This window comes from Lissotriton helveticus, chromosome 9, assembly GCF_964261635.1.
Source record: "Lissotriton helveticus chromosome 9, aLisHel1.1, whole genome shotgun sequence".
Lineage (NCBI taxonomy): Eukaryota > Metazoa > Chordata > Amphibia > Caudata > Salamandridae > Lissotriton > Lissotriton helveticus.
In genome coordinates, this window is record NC_136070.1 from 248565979 (window position 1) to 248584224 (window position 18246).

General features: G+C 42.8%; 1 protein-coding gene across 1 annotated transcript in view; it reads left to right on the forward strand.

The window, feature by feature from the left end:
- ZNF410 (zinc finger protein 410) overlaps positions 1–16948 on the forward strand; it is a 198844-nt gene extending 181896 nt beyond the window's left edge. Inside the window, exons 11-13 of the mRNA XM_078659864.1 lie at positions 2675–2776; positions 6909–7041; positions 16228–16948. Coding sequence (XP_078515990.1) covers positions 2675–2776; positions 6909–7030 — 224 coding nt within the window. The 3' untranslated portion in view covers positions 7031–7041; positions 16228–16948. The remainder of the gene's footprint in view (positions 1–2674; positions 2777–6908; positions 7042–16227) is intronic.
- The last annotated feature ends 1298 nt before the right edge of the window (positions 16949–18246 follow it).

Sequence of the window (18246 nt, forward strand, 5' to 3'; positions counted from 1 at the left end):
CGGAGCAGGGGAAAAGGGGGGTAGGAGTGACCCGGTGTCCGGGGTCCTCACACTGTCCGCTAGTGGTCCACGCACCCTCACTCACCGCCGTGTCCGCAGTCTCCCGGGGCCTCAGTGGGAGCGGCCTCGTTCACTGCCACGGGGAGCGCAAAACTTGAGGCCGCGGCTCAGCAGGCCCGCCACGCTTCTCAATCCAGAGCGCTGGAGCTCAGCTTAGCAGGCAGCAAACTCGAGCGGAGTTTCGGGAGGCAAGTCCTCGGTGAAAGTACAAACTCCGGTACTGCAATCTGTCACCATATAGCAGCAACTAAACAGGATACATGTCGGATCGTTGTTCTCATCGGAGGAGCTCTGGACTCAGGCAGCCATCTCGGATGCCGGCTAGCTCCGCCCCCCGAGACTTGTTTAAAAAATTTTTTTTTTACTGTGCAGGTGAAGCCCTGTTGAGCCTGGCTACGGCTAAGACAGCTGACTTTGGCCTTCTCAGTTCACACTCTCTCAGTAAAAATGGTTGCAAAGCTACTCCTTAATCGGGTTGGCTGAGGAGTTTATGATGTGGAACTCCTTTTGATTAGACCCAAACATCCTTCTAACTTCCAAGAACCAGTTTTTTGCAATTGTTTGTACTTCAAACTGAAAGCTTCCCATCACGGGCAGACAGAGACTACGTCCTTGGAACCGGAAACCCTGTTGGTGTTATCCTCAAGCCTAGGACTTTTCCTTGGGTAAGAAGTCAAGGGTAATCCTCCAATGCTTCTGACCCTTCATGTCTAAGTTGAGAAGCTGAATTCACTCAGAGCAGGGGGAGCTCCTTGACAATAAGGAGACATTGGAGAGGGCCAGCTGAGTGAGACCTATGGGGCTCAAAGGAAGAGTCTGCCCTGGAGCCGCAAGGGACTACAGCACACCTGACTTAGCCCAAATCAAGGAATACCATACATTACAAGCTCAAGAATGTGCTGTAGAAACTTAAGGAATGCGTCTGTTGTTAAGCTGTGCGTCCCCAGTCAACTTGGCCACCTGTACTCCTGTCCGGCAGCCTGGTAGTGTTAACCCTGGGACTTGTGACATGGTGGAGAAGATTTTTTTTTTTAATTCTTTTTATTGATTTTAACGTATATTACAAGAATAGTGGTGGAGGAGATTGACATTTCTTTCAGGCAGGATTACACTGGTAAGTACAGACAACGTGACAATTGGGCACTCCTTGCAAAAACATGGATATGCACACTACCTCGTCATTCTGTCTTTTTAAAAAGTTTTTACGGAGTTTTATTTAGGCAAAAACTTGACCTGGAGGTACAGGGAATCAGAGCGCTTTACACAACCACTAGTTGCGTTACATGAGGACACATTCATTTTTGTTAGGCACGGGAGATTAACCGATTTGCCCAGGATCACCGGATGTTGGGCGTCCTTGCCGAGTCTCGAACCCGGTTCCCCAGAATGGAGGTTGACCACACTAGCTGTTAGGCCAACTCCTCTCCCTGTGTCTTCCTAATCAAAATGTTAACCACATAAGAGCTAGCCTTCGCCCATGATGCGGACAGAACAATTGGCCCCAAATCTATCATATGTTCTTATTTTGAATTCCTGGAAGCTTCACATGCTTCCCCTTTACTATCCTAAAACTTCCTACTTCCCACTTGGAGAAGAACTTCCCGATTGTGCTGCTGTTTCCCTTTTCATTCTCTGGGGATGGAGAGAAATATATGGGGTGGATTCCCATTAATTTCTCTTTGTTATGCATATCATCTGTCAGATTATGGATTTATTCTTGCGCAATAGGTTTAAAATATTTATTTGTGTGTTCTGTTTTTTCATACTTGCTGTAGCTGGATGTTACTATGTGTGCAGCCCAGTCCTGTCCTGCCTGGTTGGTCTCTGGCTGTTGAGGGTTCGAAGACTTTACATTTCGCTGTTACGCAGGCGTTATCAGCAAACATGGTACAGAGCCGAACCTAATTGCCTCATTTCCAGTGTGGCATTGGCTGAGTTACTCCTGCTCTTTCTTGCCAATGCTGCTTCTGGTCTATCGTCTCCCCAGTGTTTTTGTTTGGCTGAATGGTGAAGTGTTGGGCTACTCTTATTCCCTGCTTTGTTGGCTGTGTTGGTCATTATGTGCGGCTGAACGCTTGCCTGTGCAATTCTGAGTGTTTTGACCTGCATACCCATGGATGTGGCTTCTACATGCAGGATACTTTCAGCAACACCCTAGCAGGTATGTTTAAGTTCAAGTGGTTGTCTGCCATCTCACTGCAGGCCACTTTCTGCATATGGCTCGGCTTGTGAATCTAAAAAGAAACAGGAAGCAAAATGAGTGGCTATGGTAAGTAAATATTTTCTAAAGGAACAGAGTGCCAATTAAGGAGTATTTTGAAGATAATATCGGAGAATACATACTTGGGTCCAATGAAAAACATTTTTAGGTCTAATGATGAACTTCTGTGTATCCTTTGAATATTGTGGGACTCTTTGTTTTAGGGAGGGTACTGTAAATTGTGTGGTGTCTAGATGTCTGCAATAAGCAAAGTCAGAAAGTTGGAGGGATGTCTTGCATGTATGAAAGATCCACGTGTAACATCCTGAACGCTTGTAAACACAGCTCAGAATTAAATGTTATTGTTCTTCCTTCAGCACAGACTTTTGTGGCGTTTGTGTTTCTTCTATCTAGGAGTGAAATCCCATCAGTGCCAGATATGTGGAACCATGTTTTCTCAAAGCGGAAGCAGAAATGCACATATAAGGAAATATCACACGCGGATTGGGGCAACTGGTGAGTAGAATGGCTAATAAACTACGACTTTGGGACAACTCATCATCAAATACAGGTTGATGAGGCGACCGATCCAAAGAATCAGGTGGCTGGTGCAAATTATCCAGAAATAATCATGTTAGTGAGGCAGACTCATTGAAAAGACATTTAGGTGAGGGACACTTGCAGAAAAAATATGTGGATGAAATATTTAGTTAGCTCTCACTTTCAAGAAAGGGATGGCTGTGTGAGGTGGATCCATGAAAGATATAAGGTGGGTGCACCGGGCAATCTTAAAGGCAGGGTTTGTGAACGGTACAGGCTCAGGAGGATAAGGCAACGTCTACAGTAGTTACCTGAATTCTCCATGCTTCCCTACCATAACAGTGCATCCCTCGTCCGTGGGAGTATGCGTTCATCAGTTGTGTTAGTGCAATTTAATGTTGTTTGGTAATGTGAAACTGCATATGTGCAGATATAGGTCTCATCATATGTGAGATGTAAACGAGTTTATCGGCAGTGTTTGTTAACTCCTTGTTTTGCGATATAGGAGAGTTTTCCAGCAGTATTTGTTCTGTTGTTAGAAAATCAGTTACATTCTTCCTCTTATTTGGCTATGTGGGAGAGTTTAGCTGTGGTAACACCTCCTTGCCCCTGTTTAGCCTATTTAGGCTATTAATTCTCCTTTTTGATTATTACAAGAGTTGAGAGCAATGTTTCACCACTACCCCTGTTTGTAGGTGTAGGGCCATTTATCCGCAGCAGTAGTGTTCAGTTATGTTTGGACTGCATGCCTGCCTATCACCACATTCCTTCCTGGAACGCAGAATGTAGAGTGTAATAGGATTTGAGAGTAAGCTGCTAAGCATTTGAAGCAGCGGATTGCAGCTATGTATGTTAACCACATGCGTGCGGCGGCTTTTCCCGCTGTATGCGGCATTTTAAAAATTACCGCGTTACATGACGAGCTCAGCTCGTCATCAGCGTACGGCAGGTAACGCTGATGACGAGCTGAGCTCGTCATCAGCATGGAAGGGGTTAATGAACTTACCTCTGCTACTGACCTCACTTGGATCCATGTCATCGGTTCTACATGTTCTTTCTACACGAGGAGTAGAAGAGATCCCTTCTTCCTCATGTGGCTAGCTAGGAGAGTTTACCAACAGTATCAGTTTCTCTCTGTGGTACTTGGGAGAGTTTATCATTCACAGCAGTGCAATCTTTGGGGTTTAGAACAGTTTGATAACTATGTTTGCGTGTGGCAGATACTCGGTAATCCGCCTTATGGAAGCAAATACTGAGACAAACCATTATTAACCCCTTGGCTGCTATGATTGACAAGTATTCCACATACATATCCACACAAAGTATTTGTGCTTAAACCACAAGGAATACAAAAAATAGCTAGAACCAGTGTTTACACATAACACAAAATTGTTCTAGACATTTAGGAGGGGGCTCCTCCATAGGAAGTGAAGAACTGTTCTATGACTCGGCCATAATAGAAATGTTTGAAGAGATCCAGTGAAGTTTGACTACGTACCCCATTGTTCCAAGAAGAATAAACTAGAACAAAGAATCCCCAGATTGAATACCTCAAAGCAAGCCTACACAGTGTTGGACGGAAAGAGGCCAAAAGGGGCTTAGGTGGGCATGCTAATAGCGAGATTAAAGTTTTAAAAGATCCGGGAAAACATTCTCAAGCTTCCAAGAACAAATACGAACTCCATTGTGCTAGGGATATATTCCTGTAACTTTTGTGCCTCTGCCACCTCCTTTGAAGCAAGAACTGGTAGGAGTCGGAAAAAAAAGCACCATTTGCCAGTTTTTCAAAGTAGATGCCTAATAGATATGTTTGCATTACTGCTTTTTTACCCATTTTCTTTACTTCCCATTTCCATTTACTTCTCTTATGTCTTCCTTTTTGTTTGCACGTTTCAGTGTTTGTACTCAAAGGCCATGTTTTGGTGAATGCTACTAACACTTGGTAAATTTGATTAAAAGCAATTTTTATGGGCTGATGATTATTCACTCATAAACAAGCTGCAGATACCTTTAAAATGTATAATTGGTATGCTAGTTACTATGATCTTGGTTGCTAATCTTATAATATAAAATATTGATAATACAATCTAAGTCTAGACAATACAAACAAAAGTCCTCATTATGAGTAGATAATGATTGCTGATTCGTCTGGTAACTACTTTTACCTGCTGAATAGATGTAGTGTTTCTGGGGACAAGTTCCGTAGGTGAAACCTCTAACTACTTGTCCTGAAAATGGCCCTATTTCAGCATTTGCATGCACAAAACAGTGCAGAGAAACAGATGTCCATTGTTTTTTTGCCATTCTATAAGGGGTTTCATGTAATCGCAGTACTGCTTCCTAGAATTACTGCACCAAAATTACTGACACAGTCATAACAAAAGCCATAGTAGAACTCTAATGATGCTTCTACAGTGTTTGCTGAAATGAAGGTCTGGCTCATCCTTTAAAGTTTGTGAAAGTCAAATGTATGATAAACATGGTATTCAAAAAAAGGGTTGGCACAATATTATACGCTGGATATTTGTGGAAAATATGGTGCACAACTTGATCCTATACTTTCAAAATATAACTCTAATTTATCTCCTCTTGTATGCCAGAGTATCCTCACTAGGGTCGTCGTATTACTTTAGAACTCTGCCTTACAAATCACCTCCTTGGCTAAGGGGAGGATTTAACTCCAAATGCTTCCTTCCTTTTCATTTTACTTTCATAATTGAGTAAGTTGATGCATGAAGTGATGCCTGTGAAATTAAATACCCATTACAATGTTCCTAATAAAAAATGGAAACACCAAGTTGAGTGATGAGGGAGTTGGAAAGCCAGGCTGCCTTTAAGTATAAGGTGAGTAAAACGTAATTAATCTTATCCATACTTTAGATCATATAATCTCCTCATATACTGCAGCTTCAGTTCCAGTTGAGGGAAATGCTCGTCCAGGATGCAAAAATACTTCTCATTTGTGAGATGTAGGATGTTGTGACTGTAGTATCAGTTCTCCCCTGGTTTGTAGTGTTGGTGTGCTTAGTTCCAGTCTTAGTGCACATTTTGAGTGGGGTTGAGCTGCAGTACCAGCGCCCTCCAAGTGTAGAGTGTAGGAGAGTTAAACTGCACCATCATTTTATCCTTGTCTCGGGTGTAGATGGAGATAGCTACAACATCAGTTTTCTCCTTTGGTTGGGCTTGATTGAGTTTGGTTGTTGTACTAATGCCCTCCTTTGTATGAGGTGCAGGAGGATTTAGTTGCAGTTCCAGGGCCCCTTTGTTTGGGGCTTAATGCTCGTTAGCTGCAGTAACAGTATTCCCTTTGTGTGGATTTAAATAGACCTTTGCTGGAGTACTGAAACCACTCTTGAGAGGACACTTTTAACTGGTATATCAGTAGTAAACTATTTTCTTTGCAGTACAGGGGAGAGGCTGCATCTCGTTGGAGATTCCATTCTTTACTGGGGAGTTTAATTATATTATGAGCATTCCCTTTGTCTTGAGCGGACATGTTTATGTCCAGGTCCCGTTTTGCAAAGTTAAGTAGAGGGTAGGGACTGCATTACTGTTGTAAGTTGTGTAAGAGACTTTACGGTGGTATCCATACTCCCCTTTTGTGTGATACAAAAATGTTTCATTAAAGTGTCAGTACACATCCTGTGGGATTTAGGTAGCGTTTAAACTCAGGATCACTACTCCACTTTATGTGACATATAGGAGAGTGTATATTTGTCATTACCTGAAATACCCTTGTTTTGTAAGTACTTAAATTCCTGAAGTTTACATTGTTTCATTAGCAATATCGGCAACCTTTTATAATATTTAAAGAGAGTTGAACTGTTATATCAATGTTTTGCTGTAATGCCCTACACTAGTTTAGTTATAGAACCAGTGCACGTATTGTAGAGGGTGTACAAGGATTCATCAGCAGTTGAGTATTTGAACACTACTGACATTGTTAGTACTATTGTTACTCTGCGCTTGCAGGGAGTTTGGAGTGTTATTGGTATAGTTTGGACTGCCTTTCAGAAAGTTATAAAGAGTCTGAAAATAGAGAATAAAACCATTGACAATGGTCTGTTTGTTCGATTTGTTAACTGTTTAATTTGCTGTGTTTGTGCAGAATCCTCCACTCCTGTTTCACAGCAAACAGACCAAGATGCTCTACTTCCAACGCATCGAATGGTGCTCATGGATACTGGTGGACACGCCTACGAAGACTGTGTATCCATTTTACTGCATTGAGTGCATAAGAGGTTAGTGACAGAGGCAACACTGCACCATCTCTTTATTAACTATTACACTTCAGAGCTAGAAGGTAATGGCAGGTTTGAGTGAAACAGACACTGGTATATTTGATCAAAGTCAGTTTCTCAGTGTCTCCCTTAAGACAGTATCCAGTTGTTTGCAGGAACGTATCTCAACGAGACAGCAACTTCACCTTTTAATTGTTTGTGTAAATTATTTTACTTACTAATTTACATGCCATGTTGGTGTCCGTGTAGACCAAAGACTGTTTTTTGTACTAAAGCAGTACAGAACTGCCTTTTTTTAAACAATAAAGCACCGCAACCAGGTTTTCTAGTTAATGAATTCCTCCATATTAATAGCATGTCCAAGCCCCTACCTACACAGTGCAAGGATAGCAATTTGGATAACTGAAGTTAAGGGAAAGAGTCTTTTTTTCTGCAGATGCTCATTTGTCCTATTTCTACAGTCGATTCTATGACTCAGGAAGAATTCTTTCAGAGGTTATTGTAAGGTCTAAAAACCCCTGAAGTTCTTCCATGGTCATTGAGAAAGGTCTACAATCTGTGTCCTATCTTTCTTGATTTTGCCCAAGTCCAGAATGACTGACAGAAATGCCAAAAGACACACTGTTGTGTCAGAAACTAAATCCAAGGACTTAGTTTTGTCCCTGCATTTGCCACTGGGCACAAGACCCTGGGTTCCCAATTGGCATCTTTTTTTGTGCGTGGGAGATCATAAGCAAGATTCTAGAGAAAGCTTATTTAGGCGTTTAGAAGTATAAGGCAGTTCTCTCCAGTACCAGGACCATTGCACAAGGCCAGATAACCAGAGCAGCCACGTTTCTCAAATCAATGTATGAGTACCTTATGAAGTCAGTTTTTTTTCTAAGCATTCTGGTACTTGTAGGCATGTTCATTGCATTACTAAACTGAGGACTGAAAGTATCATAATGCGCAGAACAAACCTTAACTTGATTACTAATGCATGGAATCAAGAAAATTGTGAGCCATATTCTTCAGTATACAATTGACCTGACATTTTGATTGCTTGCATCACTTAAGCATCCGGCTCCTGATGCTGGGTGGGTCATAGGAAATCTCCAGATCTCTGCTCAATCTCAAGAGCTCTCAGTGGCCCTGGCAACCTCCTGAGTAACCCAGGTGTTTGGTCTTGTGACATATGAATCATGTGAGAAGGCTTTCTTTAGCTCTCTCTTTTTCACACGTATACATTTCATTTGGTTTAATGGTGGGGGTCAGGAGCTGAACTATCTGGAAATTGAGTCAATTTCCTTAGTAGACTGGAATATGGACTGTTCTTGTCATTTTTACCCAGTAGAAAAAAATATATACACACTATTATGGGCATCCTCTTCTTCAACCTGTGTGTCTCTAATAAGAAGTTGACTAAAACTAAATCCACCCCGAGACAAAGGAATTGATATCCCCAACAGGATGCAAGAGTGTCTGTCCTATCATCTGAGAACGGTCATTGTAAATAGGAAAGTTTGCAGATTGCGCTGTTCATTAGAGTTACAAGATGTTTTCCTTTACAATGGGTGTACCCCCAAGTCTTCCTAATGTGATAGTGGTGGCTATGGCAGCCTTTTTTCATCAGCAGTGAATCCACATCAAATGTTCCCTGGGTGACAGGCTGATCTGGTCTGTTTCATAACAATGTGCTGTGGGCTTTCTTCAGTAGGGTTTTTCCTTTCATATTGATTTAAGCCACAGTCATCATGCTCAGGTTCTTCTTCATTTAAGGCCAACAGCTCTCTTTCATCATGGTTGGAAGTCTGAATATTGTTATCAGAAACATCATCTGACCTGAATATAATGTCATAAATATCATTTACAAAACAATTTGCCTCATGAGCACAATGTTTTTGTAAACAACATAAAGGGTACAATATTTATATCGGATGATATTGTGACAGGAATATTCTGGTGACATACTTTCATCATAATCATATTTGGCAACCAGCTGAGTTCTCGTTACACTGTTTGTGCACTCTAACATACTCTGTTTAATGTTCACTTGTGCAATCACAACCTTGGTAGGGTGGCTCCGAAAAGCTTTGGGGATCATGACAGCTGAAGTGAACAGAACATTTTAACACTGCAAATTCATAATCTAACAAATGCGCCTTTGCAATTGTATGCTTCCAGGTGCAATTCATCTTGTACCCTTGTGGAGCAAGGAGTTCATCCTACTACCAGCTCGTATTCCCTACTCACAGGACATGGAGGGTTTCCTTGTATCATTTTAGAAGGACAGCCCATTAGTGGCATCTCTGTTTTCACCATTGAGCCCTTTGTTTGATGTTGTCACCGATTGATCAGAATACTAATTGGCAGCAGCTCAAGATCCGCAATCATGGATACCCTCTCCTAAATCATCACTTTAGAGTTGAAGACATTTTTCCTATCTTTTACTTATATAATCACCAGTCATTCCTTCCATGGCTTTTCAAGCGTTTCACATTAATACTTTAGACCCATAACAGTTTCTCTAATGCAGAAAGTGCTCTGTATTTTCTGAATGCTTGTATGTCCCTCAGAAATGGTGATGAGACAAAAGCGATGAACTCCTCGAATAGCCTTTGTCACACATAGAGATTCCTGTATTAGCAAGCAGACTTCCAAGGCTTCTTTAGCTTACTGGGTGGTCTCTAGTGTTTATTGCACTCATAGAGATAGCCACTATGGTATCAGAGATGTAGTTTGTCTTGTACTGGTATTGATGAGCACAATAGTCGATACCCCAAAACCATTTGGATATCAAAGACCCATCGGCGGTCTTCCAGTATCTTGTAATATTGTATTTAGTGGAGAAGTACACCACACGTAGAAACGCATTGTCTCCTCCTGACCCATCCCAGCCTTTGGTTATACCCAGGAAAGCACATTTGGGATCTAACTAAAAATGTGAACCCATCACATCCTGTAATGTGGAGTGGACCCACGCCTAATGCATCGATGCGCCCCTAATACACCTGAATCGTAGGACATGTCAAACCATATGAGAGTAGGTCCCAGTCTCCATGTGGCACCTAATGTACAGTGCAATGGAAAATCTACTCATTTTGTACAGCCTGTTCGGGGTATAATAGATCCTATGAAAATATTTAAATTGTATCAAGCGCAATCTCACTGACATTGCCAGTTCCCTGGTGGCTACCTTGGCCTCAGTTCGGTCATCATCAGTCAATTCAACCAGATCAGCTAATCATCTACTCCTTAATGACGGGAGTGGATCTGGGGTGTTCACCACCCAAGACCCTATATAAACCTCAATATTCCCTTCTTTTCCATACGTTACACAGAATGTATGATGATACAACGCAAACATTTACAACGCATGCCTTTACAACACAGTTTTTACATCGCAACATCCATTACAACGCATGTTTTTACATCGCATGACATCACAACGCATTCCATTACATCGCATTATACCATTACAATGCATTTAAGGTAAGTGTTGGATAGCGTAGGGGTAAAAATTACTATTCCCACTCCAGTGAGTGCAACAGTAGGGTAAGTGTTGGATAGCTTCTGTTGGGCAGACGCCACTTCGGAATATTTTTGTACCGTGACATGCCGTTGTTTTTGGTTTATTGGTGATTATTCGTACATAGAAGACTATTTGGAGAGGTTTACACAATTGTTCTCTCGGCACAGGATATTGACAAACACTTGGAAGTTTATTATACTATTTATTTGTTACTTTTGAACGTTGCTTCTCAACTGAGAAGACTCTCCTTTAATTAGCCCTGAGGAAGTCTTTGACTTGCACCACATAAGGACGAAACACGTGTTGGCGGCTAGGACTGTTCTTTTGGAGAAGTTTCACAAAATAAAAAGATTAAGAAGATCCTTTCGACTCTGATTTTAAAGGACTCTAATTTTTGGTGAAATAAGCTCATGATATACTTCTTGTTTTTGTCTAAATGGTATAGTTTTCTACACCATCTGGTAAACGGTGGATAGCTGTTGCCTTATCCTTTGAGCTACGGATATTCAGATTGATTTAACTGCTTCACAACTCTGCGCAATTAGTACCCAGCCATCCTTTCTGTGTAGTAGTGTCAATTGTTTTATTTGCTCACCATGCCACCCCAGTTTGGACCCAGCCATGTGCAAATAGGTGTTTTGACCGCCATACATCACACAACCCCATAGTGGCTACCCATCCAGGGAGAAGGGATGTTTGCAATGATGCCCCCTATCACCTAGTACGTGTCCATATTGGTATTAAAGTCTCCCATCAATAAAGCGACAACCTGCTGATGCCCCTAGGGCCACTTCTATAAGGATCTGCGAAGTGCCCTTCACAAGGCCAGGTGTGATGTACACACTCACAAATGTCCAGTGAATCACCTCCAGAAGCCTGGGAAATTGCATTAGATGTGACCCTTCCTATCCCTCGGCAGACCCACCAAGCAGATATAATTTCTTTGGAACCTGGCCTCCGCATCTTCCACTCGTTGGTCCAGGTTTGTCATGAGATCCTTACGACTTTTGTAGTCTGCAAGAATGGTCGTAACCTGTCCTCTAAAGAGGAAATATGATCATCTGCCTTTTTGGTATGATCTGCCAGGTTGCAAAGATCTTGATACAGGAGGAAGACCTCTACACAGTACCTCCGATCTTTACCTCAAGAGTTTGTTGAGTATCTTGAATGGCCTTAAGGATCATTTCAGCTGACTTTGAGCCAGTCAGTCTGGTGGAGTTCTGGCGGGCTGTCTGGTTCAGCCTCTTTTGCCTGGGAAGGCCTGGCAAATTTTTCCACCCCTAGACATCCAGATGGCCCATTAAGCGGGGGAGGGGTGAAGGAGGGAGCCCCATGCGCCATCCACAGCCCCAAGTTCCCTGACTCTTCACTGCCTCTCCTCAGAAAAGACCAGCAGGAACCACTCTCTTCAGCCTGGTCGAAGCATACTTCAGGGCAGCCCCCCTCCCGGCCCCTACCCATCTCTGTTGCTGTGGCCCCTATGCTCCTTTCAACAGGGCATCATCAGCCTTGCAGGTTGCCTTCATCTGGCCACAAAAACAAGCAAGAGGAGAAATGTGCGAGGAAGCAGCCCTGCTCCAATACACATGGCTCCAACCGTAGCATCAGGTCTCTGCGACGTCCGCAGCCTGTCTATCCTAATGCCAGAGATGGCCGCCCTCTCCAACTTCAAAGGTTCCCGCCAGCTCCATCACCAGATATCCGCAGGGAGCAGCACACAAAAGCCCCATCAGCAGCCAGCTCGAGTAGGAGGGCTCAGGATGAGGTCGAATTTCAGCAGTCAGCATCTTGCCAGCCAACTCATAAGTCCTATCCCAGCAGTTTTGTATTTACTAGAGTGGTCTCATAGTATCTCTATCTCCTGGGCTAATGGGGGGAAATGTGAGGTTCGTAATTTCTGGGCACTCCGGGAGCAAGAGCAGGGGCTTAGGGCCACCTCCCCATTCTGGTGGGCCAGAGACTCAATCAATTCCCTGGAATTAGGCTTACGGAAACAGTAGTGGAGTGGTCAGTGGTAAGCTTAATTTAATGGCGAACATACTTCATATTGTGGATTGTGAACATTAGTGTGATCAAGTTGAAAAGCCTTCCTGCACTTGCTAGATTTGTTTCATTCCATATCAACACATATCCCCATAGCAGAAATCAAGGAGTTGCATGGGCTCATTTTTAGTTTTTCTTTGGGTGAGACGCCAGACAATGATTCACAAAAGGATATTCATGGCCCCAAGGGCAGCTGTTGTTTTGGCTTGCCGAGATCTGATGATATACTATCAAACATCCCACCTGCGAATTGTGCTCTGCCTGGCTGAGGAAAGTCCTATGTCCCAAAATCGTATATCTCTCTCACATTACTAGAGCTGCGTTAGAGATATGAGATTGGCTGGCACACAGTGAAGGGCTGCTGACTTTCCATCACCATACACTCCCATCCGTTTCAGACCCTATTGCTTCCAAGCAAAGAGGCCACTTTGATAGATTAAGGGAGGGCAATTACTACCCACTGCTGGGCATGTTGAAGTAATTTGAAGAACACAACTTGGAGAAAATTGCTGAAAAGACATGCCACAATATTGCAAATAAGGCGCTGGGTACTTCAGTCTGTGAAAGGCGGCGGCCCGGCCACTCACTCCACTTGAAAACTTCATGTAGAAGTACAAGAAAACCAAGCGACGAGTATCAGATCTATATTCTGTTTTAAGTTAGAGGAAATGTCAACAGCCACAGATGAGGCTAGAGAGGTAGAGAGTTGAGTGAGGTAATATCCGTGGAGGAGTGGGAGCATTTTTCACAGGACTTACCTAATGATGTAGATGCGTGCGACACAGGGAAGAGGTGTGTAACTGGTGATGCACTGGTACCTTACGTCTGAACGCCTAAAGCACAAGACAATGTGGCTAATGTAAGCGGACTTCTCCTCGAGAAACATCTACGAAACAAAGGGCTGCTCTCGCAAACATTGTAACGTATGGATATCTTGGCAGGAGCCCTTCGAACTCCAATAGTCTCTCTGGAGAAGGGGCCCTCCTAAACTACAGGTCAGACTTGATTATTTTACCTTATATCTTTGGGATTTACTTTCTAACTTTTGTTTTTATTACCCTGTATTTATAGGTGTCTGATAATTATGCCCGATTCATCGTTCTCTGTGTTTTGTATGAAAAATGTAAATGAAACTCTTTATTAAAAAAGAGACTGAATGTGGGGATGGAATACGGAGATAATCTACACATCAGTATTTTTGATCTGCCTTATCTGCTGTGAATACCAGTAGAATGAAGTGTATTCACTGCCAACATAAATTACTGCTGGGTGGATTAAGTTACTGCATGTTGGAGGATTCTCTGCACACTGCTAACTTACCTCCAGTGTTCCTCTTCCGTTAGGAGGGCCCACGTGTGAAATAGTTTCATTTTAATAGAAATGTGTTACTGGCCTCTGTGAAGGTATTTTTTGATTTCTTGGGTATGTACTCTGCTTCCTGCTAATTTAACATCTCTAAATATTCTTCCAGTAGACGTCAACCCTTTCCTATGTGTGACGGGTTATCCTGCCTGTTACCAGCCCGATTAAATCAAGGGCCTTTCTATTTCTGGTAACATATTTGAATGATGGCTGTAGGGGGCTTCCCAGCATTTCTTTCATGTGAAAAGAAAGAACACCTCAAAAGACATAGGCTTTATATTTTTCATCTCTCTGTGTGACGTGTAGAGGTGACAGGTGATTTGATTGGACAATGTTCCTCTCTGGTATATGCCAAGATTTGGTAACAGAGAAGATTTAGAACCAACACTGAGGGTGAGAAGTTAAATTTTCCCTTGGACTTGCATTGAAGTGGAGGATGTCGTAGGTGTGAGAAAGCAGAAATAAAAGAAAGCAGAAATAAATTTATTTCCATTTATAAATTGAGAATCCCTCGGCTAAATCTAATGTTAAGTCTGTGTAAGCTACAAAAATAAGTAGGAAACGCATCTCAAAAGTTGGATCTAAGTACAAAATTATTTATCTTCTGCTCTTGGATCACTACGTATAGATGTCAGGGCACTAGTGGGTCATATAGCTCTATAAAATAAATTTACCAGATTCTATCTGGCACTCCCAGAAAATTAGTTCGGTCTAATTCCTCGCTGTGGGCATTTAAAATCAGTCGGGTATTTTTAAAGCGCGCTACTCACCCATGAGGGTCTCAAGGCACGGGGGGAGCAGCTCCGGTTAGTTGAAGAGCCAGGTCTTGAGGGTCTTCCTGAAGATGTGCAGGTTGGGGGGCACGTCTGATGTTGATTGGGAGCTCGTTCCAGGTTTCGGCCGCGATGTAGGAGAAGGTTCTTCCACCAGTTCTTGCTCTGCGGATGCACAGGGATTCGATGAGAGCGAGGTCTCTCTTGGGTATGTGGAGGGGGATTCTATTGTTGAGATATTGTGGTCCGGTGTTGTGGAGGCATTTGTAGGTGTGGACGAGTATCTTGAAAGTTACTTTCTTTCTGACGGGGAGTCAGTGGAGGTTTTGCAGGTGTTGGGTGATGTGTTCCTGTCGAAGAATGCCAAGGACGAGTCTGGCTGCGGAGTTCTGTATGGTCTGAAGTTTGCGGAGCAGAGACTTGTTGATTCCGGCGTAGAGAGCGTTTCCATAGTCCAGTCTGCTGAAATCTTTTGTGGAGCTGTCTCGGAGTGGGGGGGAGGAGAGGCTAAAAGAACTAGAGCGATGTCATTCCACCTGCATCATACAGTGTTAGTCATGGGTGTATGCGTTTCTGGAATTGTTCTGCTTAAATGGTGTGAAAAGCAGTTTGCTGCCAGCTTAGGAGGGGAGCTATGCGCCCGACCGCAGAGTTTAGAAGTCCAACCGAAGATGGTTCTGCTTCGCTGTGAGCGTGACCGTAAAATCCCAGCTGCCAACCACAAAGCACATCAATTCACATTTAACAGCTATTTTCGGGTCATTAACTTAAGCAGCAGCTCCCGGTGTATTCTAATTAGAAGTATTATCCATTCATTTTGTCCTGGAAAGGGTCATCATCCTTCTAAAGACAGGGCGCTAAGTGGAAGCAGACATGACCCCGATTGAGGGAGGCCCATATGGTGGCCATGCGTGAAGTATGCCCATAGGGCGCACTGGGAACCGAAGCACATAGGAGCACTTCCCAGCCTCCTCTGTGTACCAAATGCCTTGGAAATGCTACACGACATACAAATAACGTACCACTGTGTCATGCGCAACCAGATGGAATTGTCAAACACAAAATAATTGTTTTCTACAACGTCATCAAAATGCAGAACTGGATAGGACGGGATTACTCCAAATATTAAGTAAAATGTGAACATCAGCTCAATTGTTTAGCATGATAATTTGAAATTCCCTTAAATTTAGAGGTAGTTCTTTCTGCATATATACTACATCTGTTGTTGGCAATCTTTATGGAAATATAATTTATTTTACCCTACTAAGATTTAAAGTAATACAAGTATCTGTGTTGCTGAATTAATTATGTTTGGGAGACATTGAATCAGCCTTTGTACACACTTTTTATTGTTAAAGTGTTCTAGACAATCAAAGAGAAAATATATGCCTTGGTACAAATGGGGTCACTTGGTAATGGTTTAGATATTTAAATGTGCATCCGTGTTACTTGTGCTCCAAATGGGCGAAGTTTTCACTGTCTGTTTCTGCATTTCAGGTGCTGGTGATATAAGCTGGACGAGCTGCTGTAATAGAGGACAGTGACCCTTGGGCAGTCCTGGCTAAGTGCATACTTCATCCTGTGTGCAATCATAAACGAACCAATGTGCCACAAGCAGCCTAGGGAATACTGAACTGCCAGAAATATCCTCATACACAATAGAAAGAAAACTGCAGCTAAGGACTTGTGTTGGTGAGGTTTGTATGGGCTGTTGTTCGTGATGGCCATGTCATCATTTAGACTGGGGAACACTGCTCTGTGTCCTTCAAAACAATACCCTCAACATCTGCTGACTCAGATCTTAATTTGCATTTTCCGTCACCTAAATGCAAGTGTCAACTTGTAGTACATCTAGGTTTCTTGGATTTGCTCCTCAATTCACGTCTCCCAGAAATCACCAAGGGCCAGAAATGCAGCACTTTTGATATTATTTGGGATACAGGTATTCATTTCTTTAAAACACAGACTATGACGCACTTAAGGATGGAACAGGGTAAAAGATATTATTAGAGTGGCCCCCGAGCTGAAGGGGCGAACAAGCAATTCCCACGACCTCCCTGGTCAGGGTAAAGGGACCCGTCACCATTAGCATCAGTGCCCCTTGTTAGGAGGCTTCCCATAGTTTCATTAATTCATATTTAAATAACAGTTCATGTTAGGTCTGATTTAGGTGACTAAGGTGCTATTTTCTATAAATAAATATTGTGTGCAGAATGTATAACCCCGTTTCTGATTCTTTAGATTCATACAGACCACGCCTTTATGCAGAACTAACTTACAGGAGGTTCAGTGTCACATAATGAAATAGTAGAATGCACCTCCTGGAGAGGTGGAAGTTACTGAGAGCACAACAAGCTAATATATGTTCTAGCTTAAATCTTTGAAGAAAGTATGGATGCCTCCCAAGAAGGGGACTCCTCATCCAAAAGAAATTCATAATCCCACTGCTGATCCGGATCGCTACCAGCACACGGTTTACGTATTGGCCTGGACAACAAGCACTCTGAGATTAACCAATGAGATCAAAGGAATCCTTCGGGATACTTCAAGATGGTGGTGGAAGGAATAAAGTTCGCGTTCGGGAATGGTCCTGCAATTTGTAGTTTACAGGTTTGGACAGGGGCAGTGAATATATGTAATGGCTTTTTGGTGTAGTTTTCAAACCTTTATGACTTGTACTTTCTCTGCCATTGACACTTCCTCAGGGTTTCTTTATCCATCATTGAAATATGCATATCTGAGCAGTTTCCGGTAATGACTACAAATGTTTCTTTGCTCCAATGAACGTATGCCAGTCACTCCTGTGATGTATTCAGAACAGCTGGAACTGAAATAACTCAAAGTCTTTGAAGTCTACCAGCTCTTTGTTAACTAACTCTTAGTAAAGTTATTCCAAAAAAACACAAACAGGTATGGTGAGTCTATGGGGATGAGGTTTGAAGGCTGAAGGTGAGAGTCGAATCATTCTACTGTTCTTTTCAAATGAACGCAGCACTGTTTGTGAAAATGTTGAAATTGTCCACTTATTTTGGTAGCAATATACTGGTTTGTACTTTTTTAAAATTTGTATTGGGGAAGGGGCGGCAGGGGTCCACAAACATCAATAAACTCGTGAAATGGGTGCCCAGTCTTTCAGAAGTGAACGGACGCAGTAATCCAGGATGCAGTCAGAGGACATTCTGCTACAACAGACCAAGTAGGAATATGCAGACCGTTATCACCCCAACAACCCACGGCCTGCATCAAGCTGAACTGCAGGAGACCAAAAATCATCGTTACAGTGTAGGTGCAATGCAGGAGACCAGCGTAGGATAACTTAAATCCCCTCTTCCTCCTGTTGTACTGAGGGCGGTGTGCAGGAAACTTCTCCACCCCTCGTTGCTTCTTATTCCTCCTGACACAGCATAGTGCAGGAGGTCTAAAACATTCTTGTCCATGAGGGTTTTGAACATGGGCTACTTTCTGCCTATCTCGGGCTGCAACCCAAGTGACAAATGCTATCCCTGCCTCCTGGTG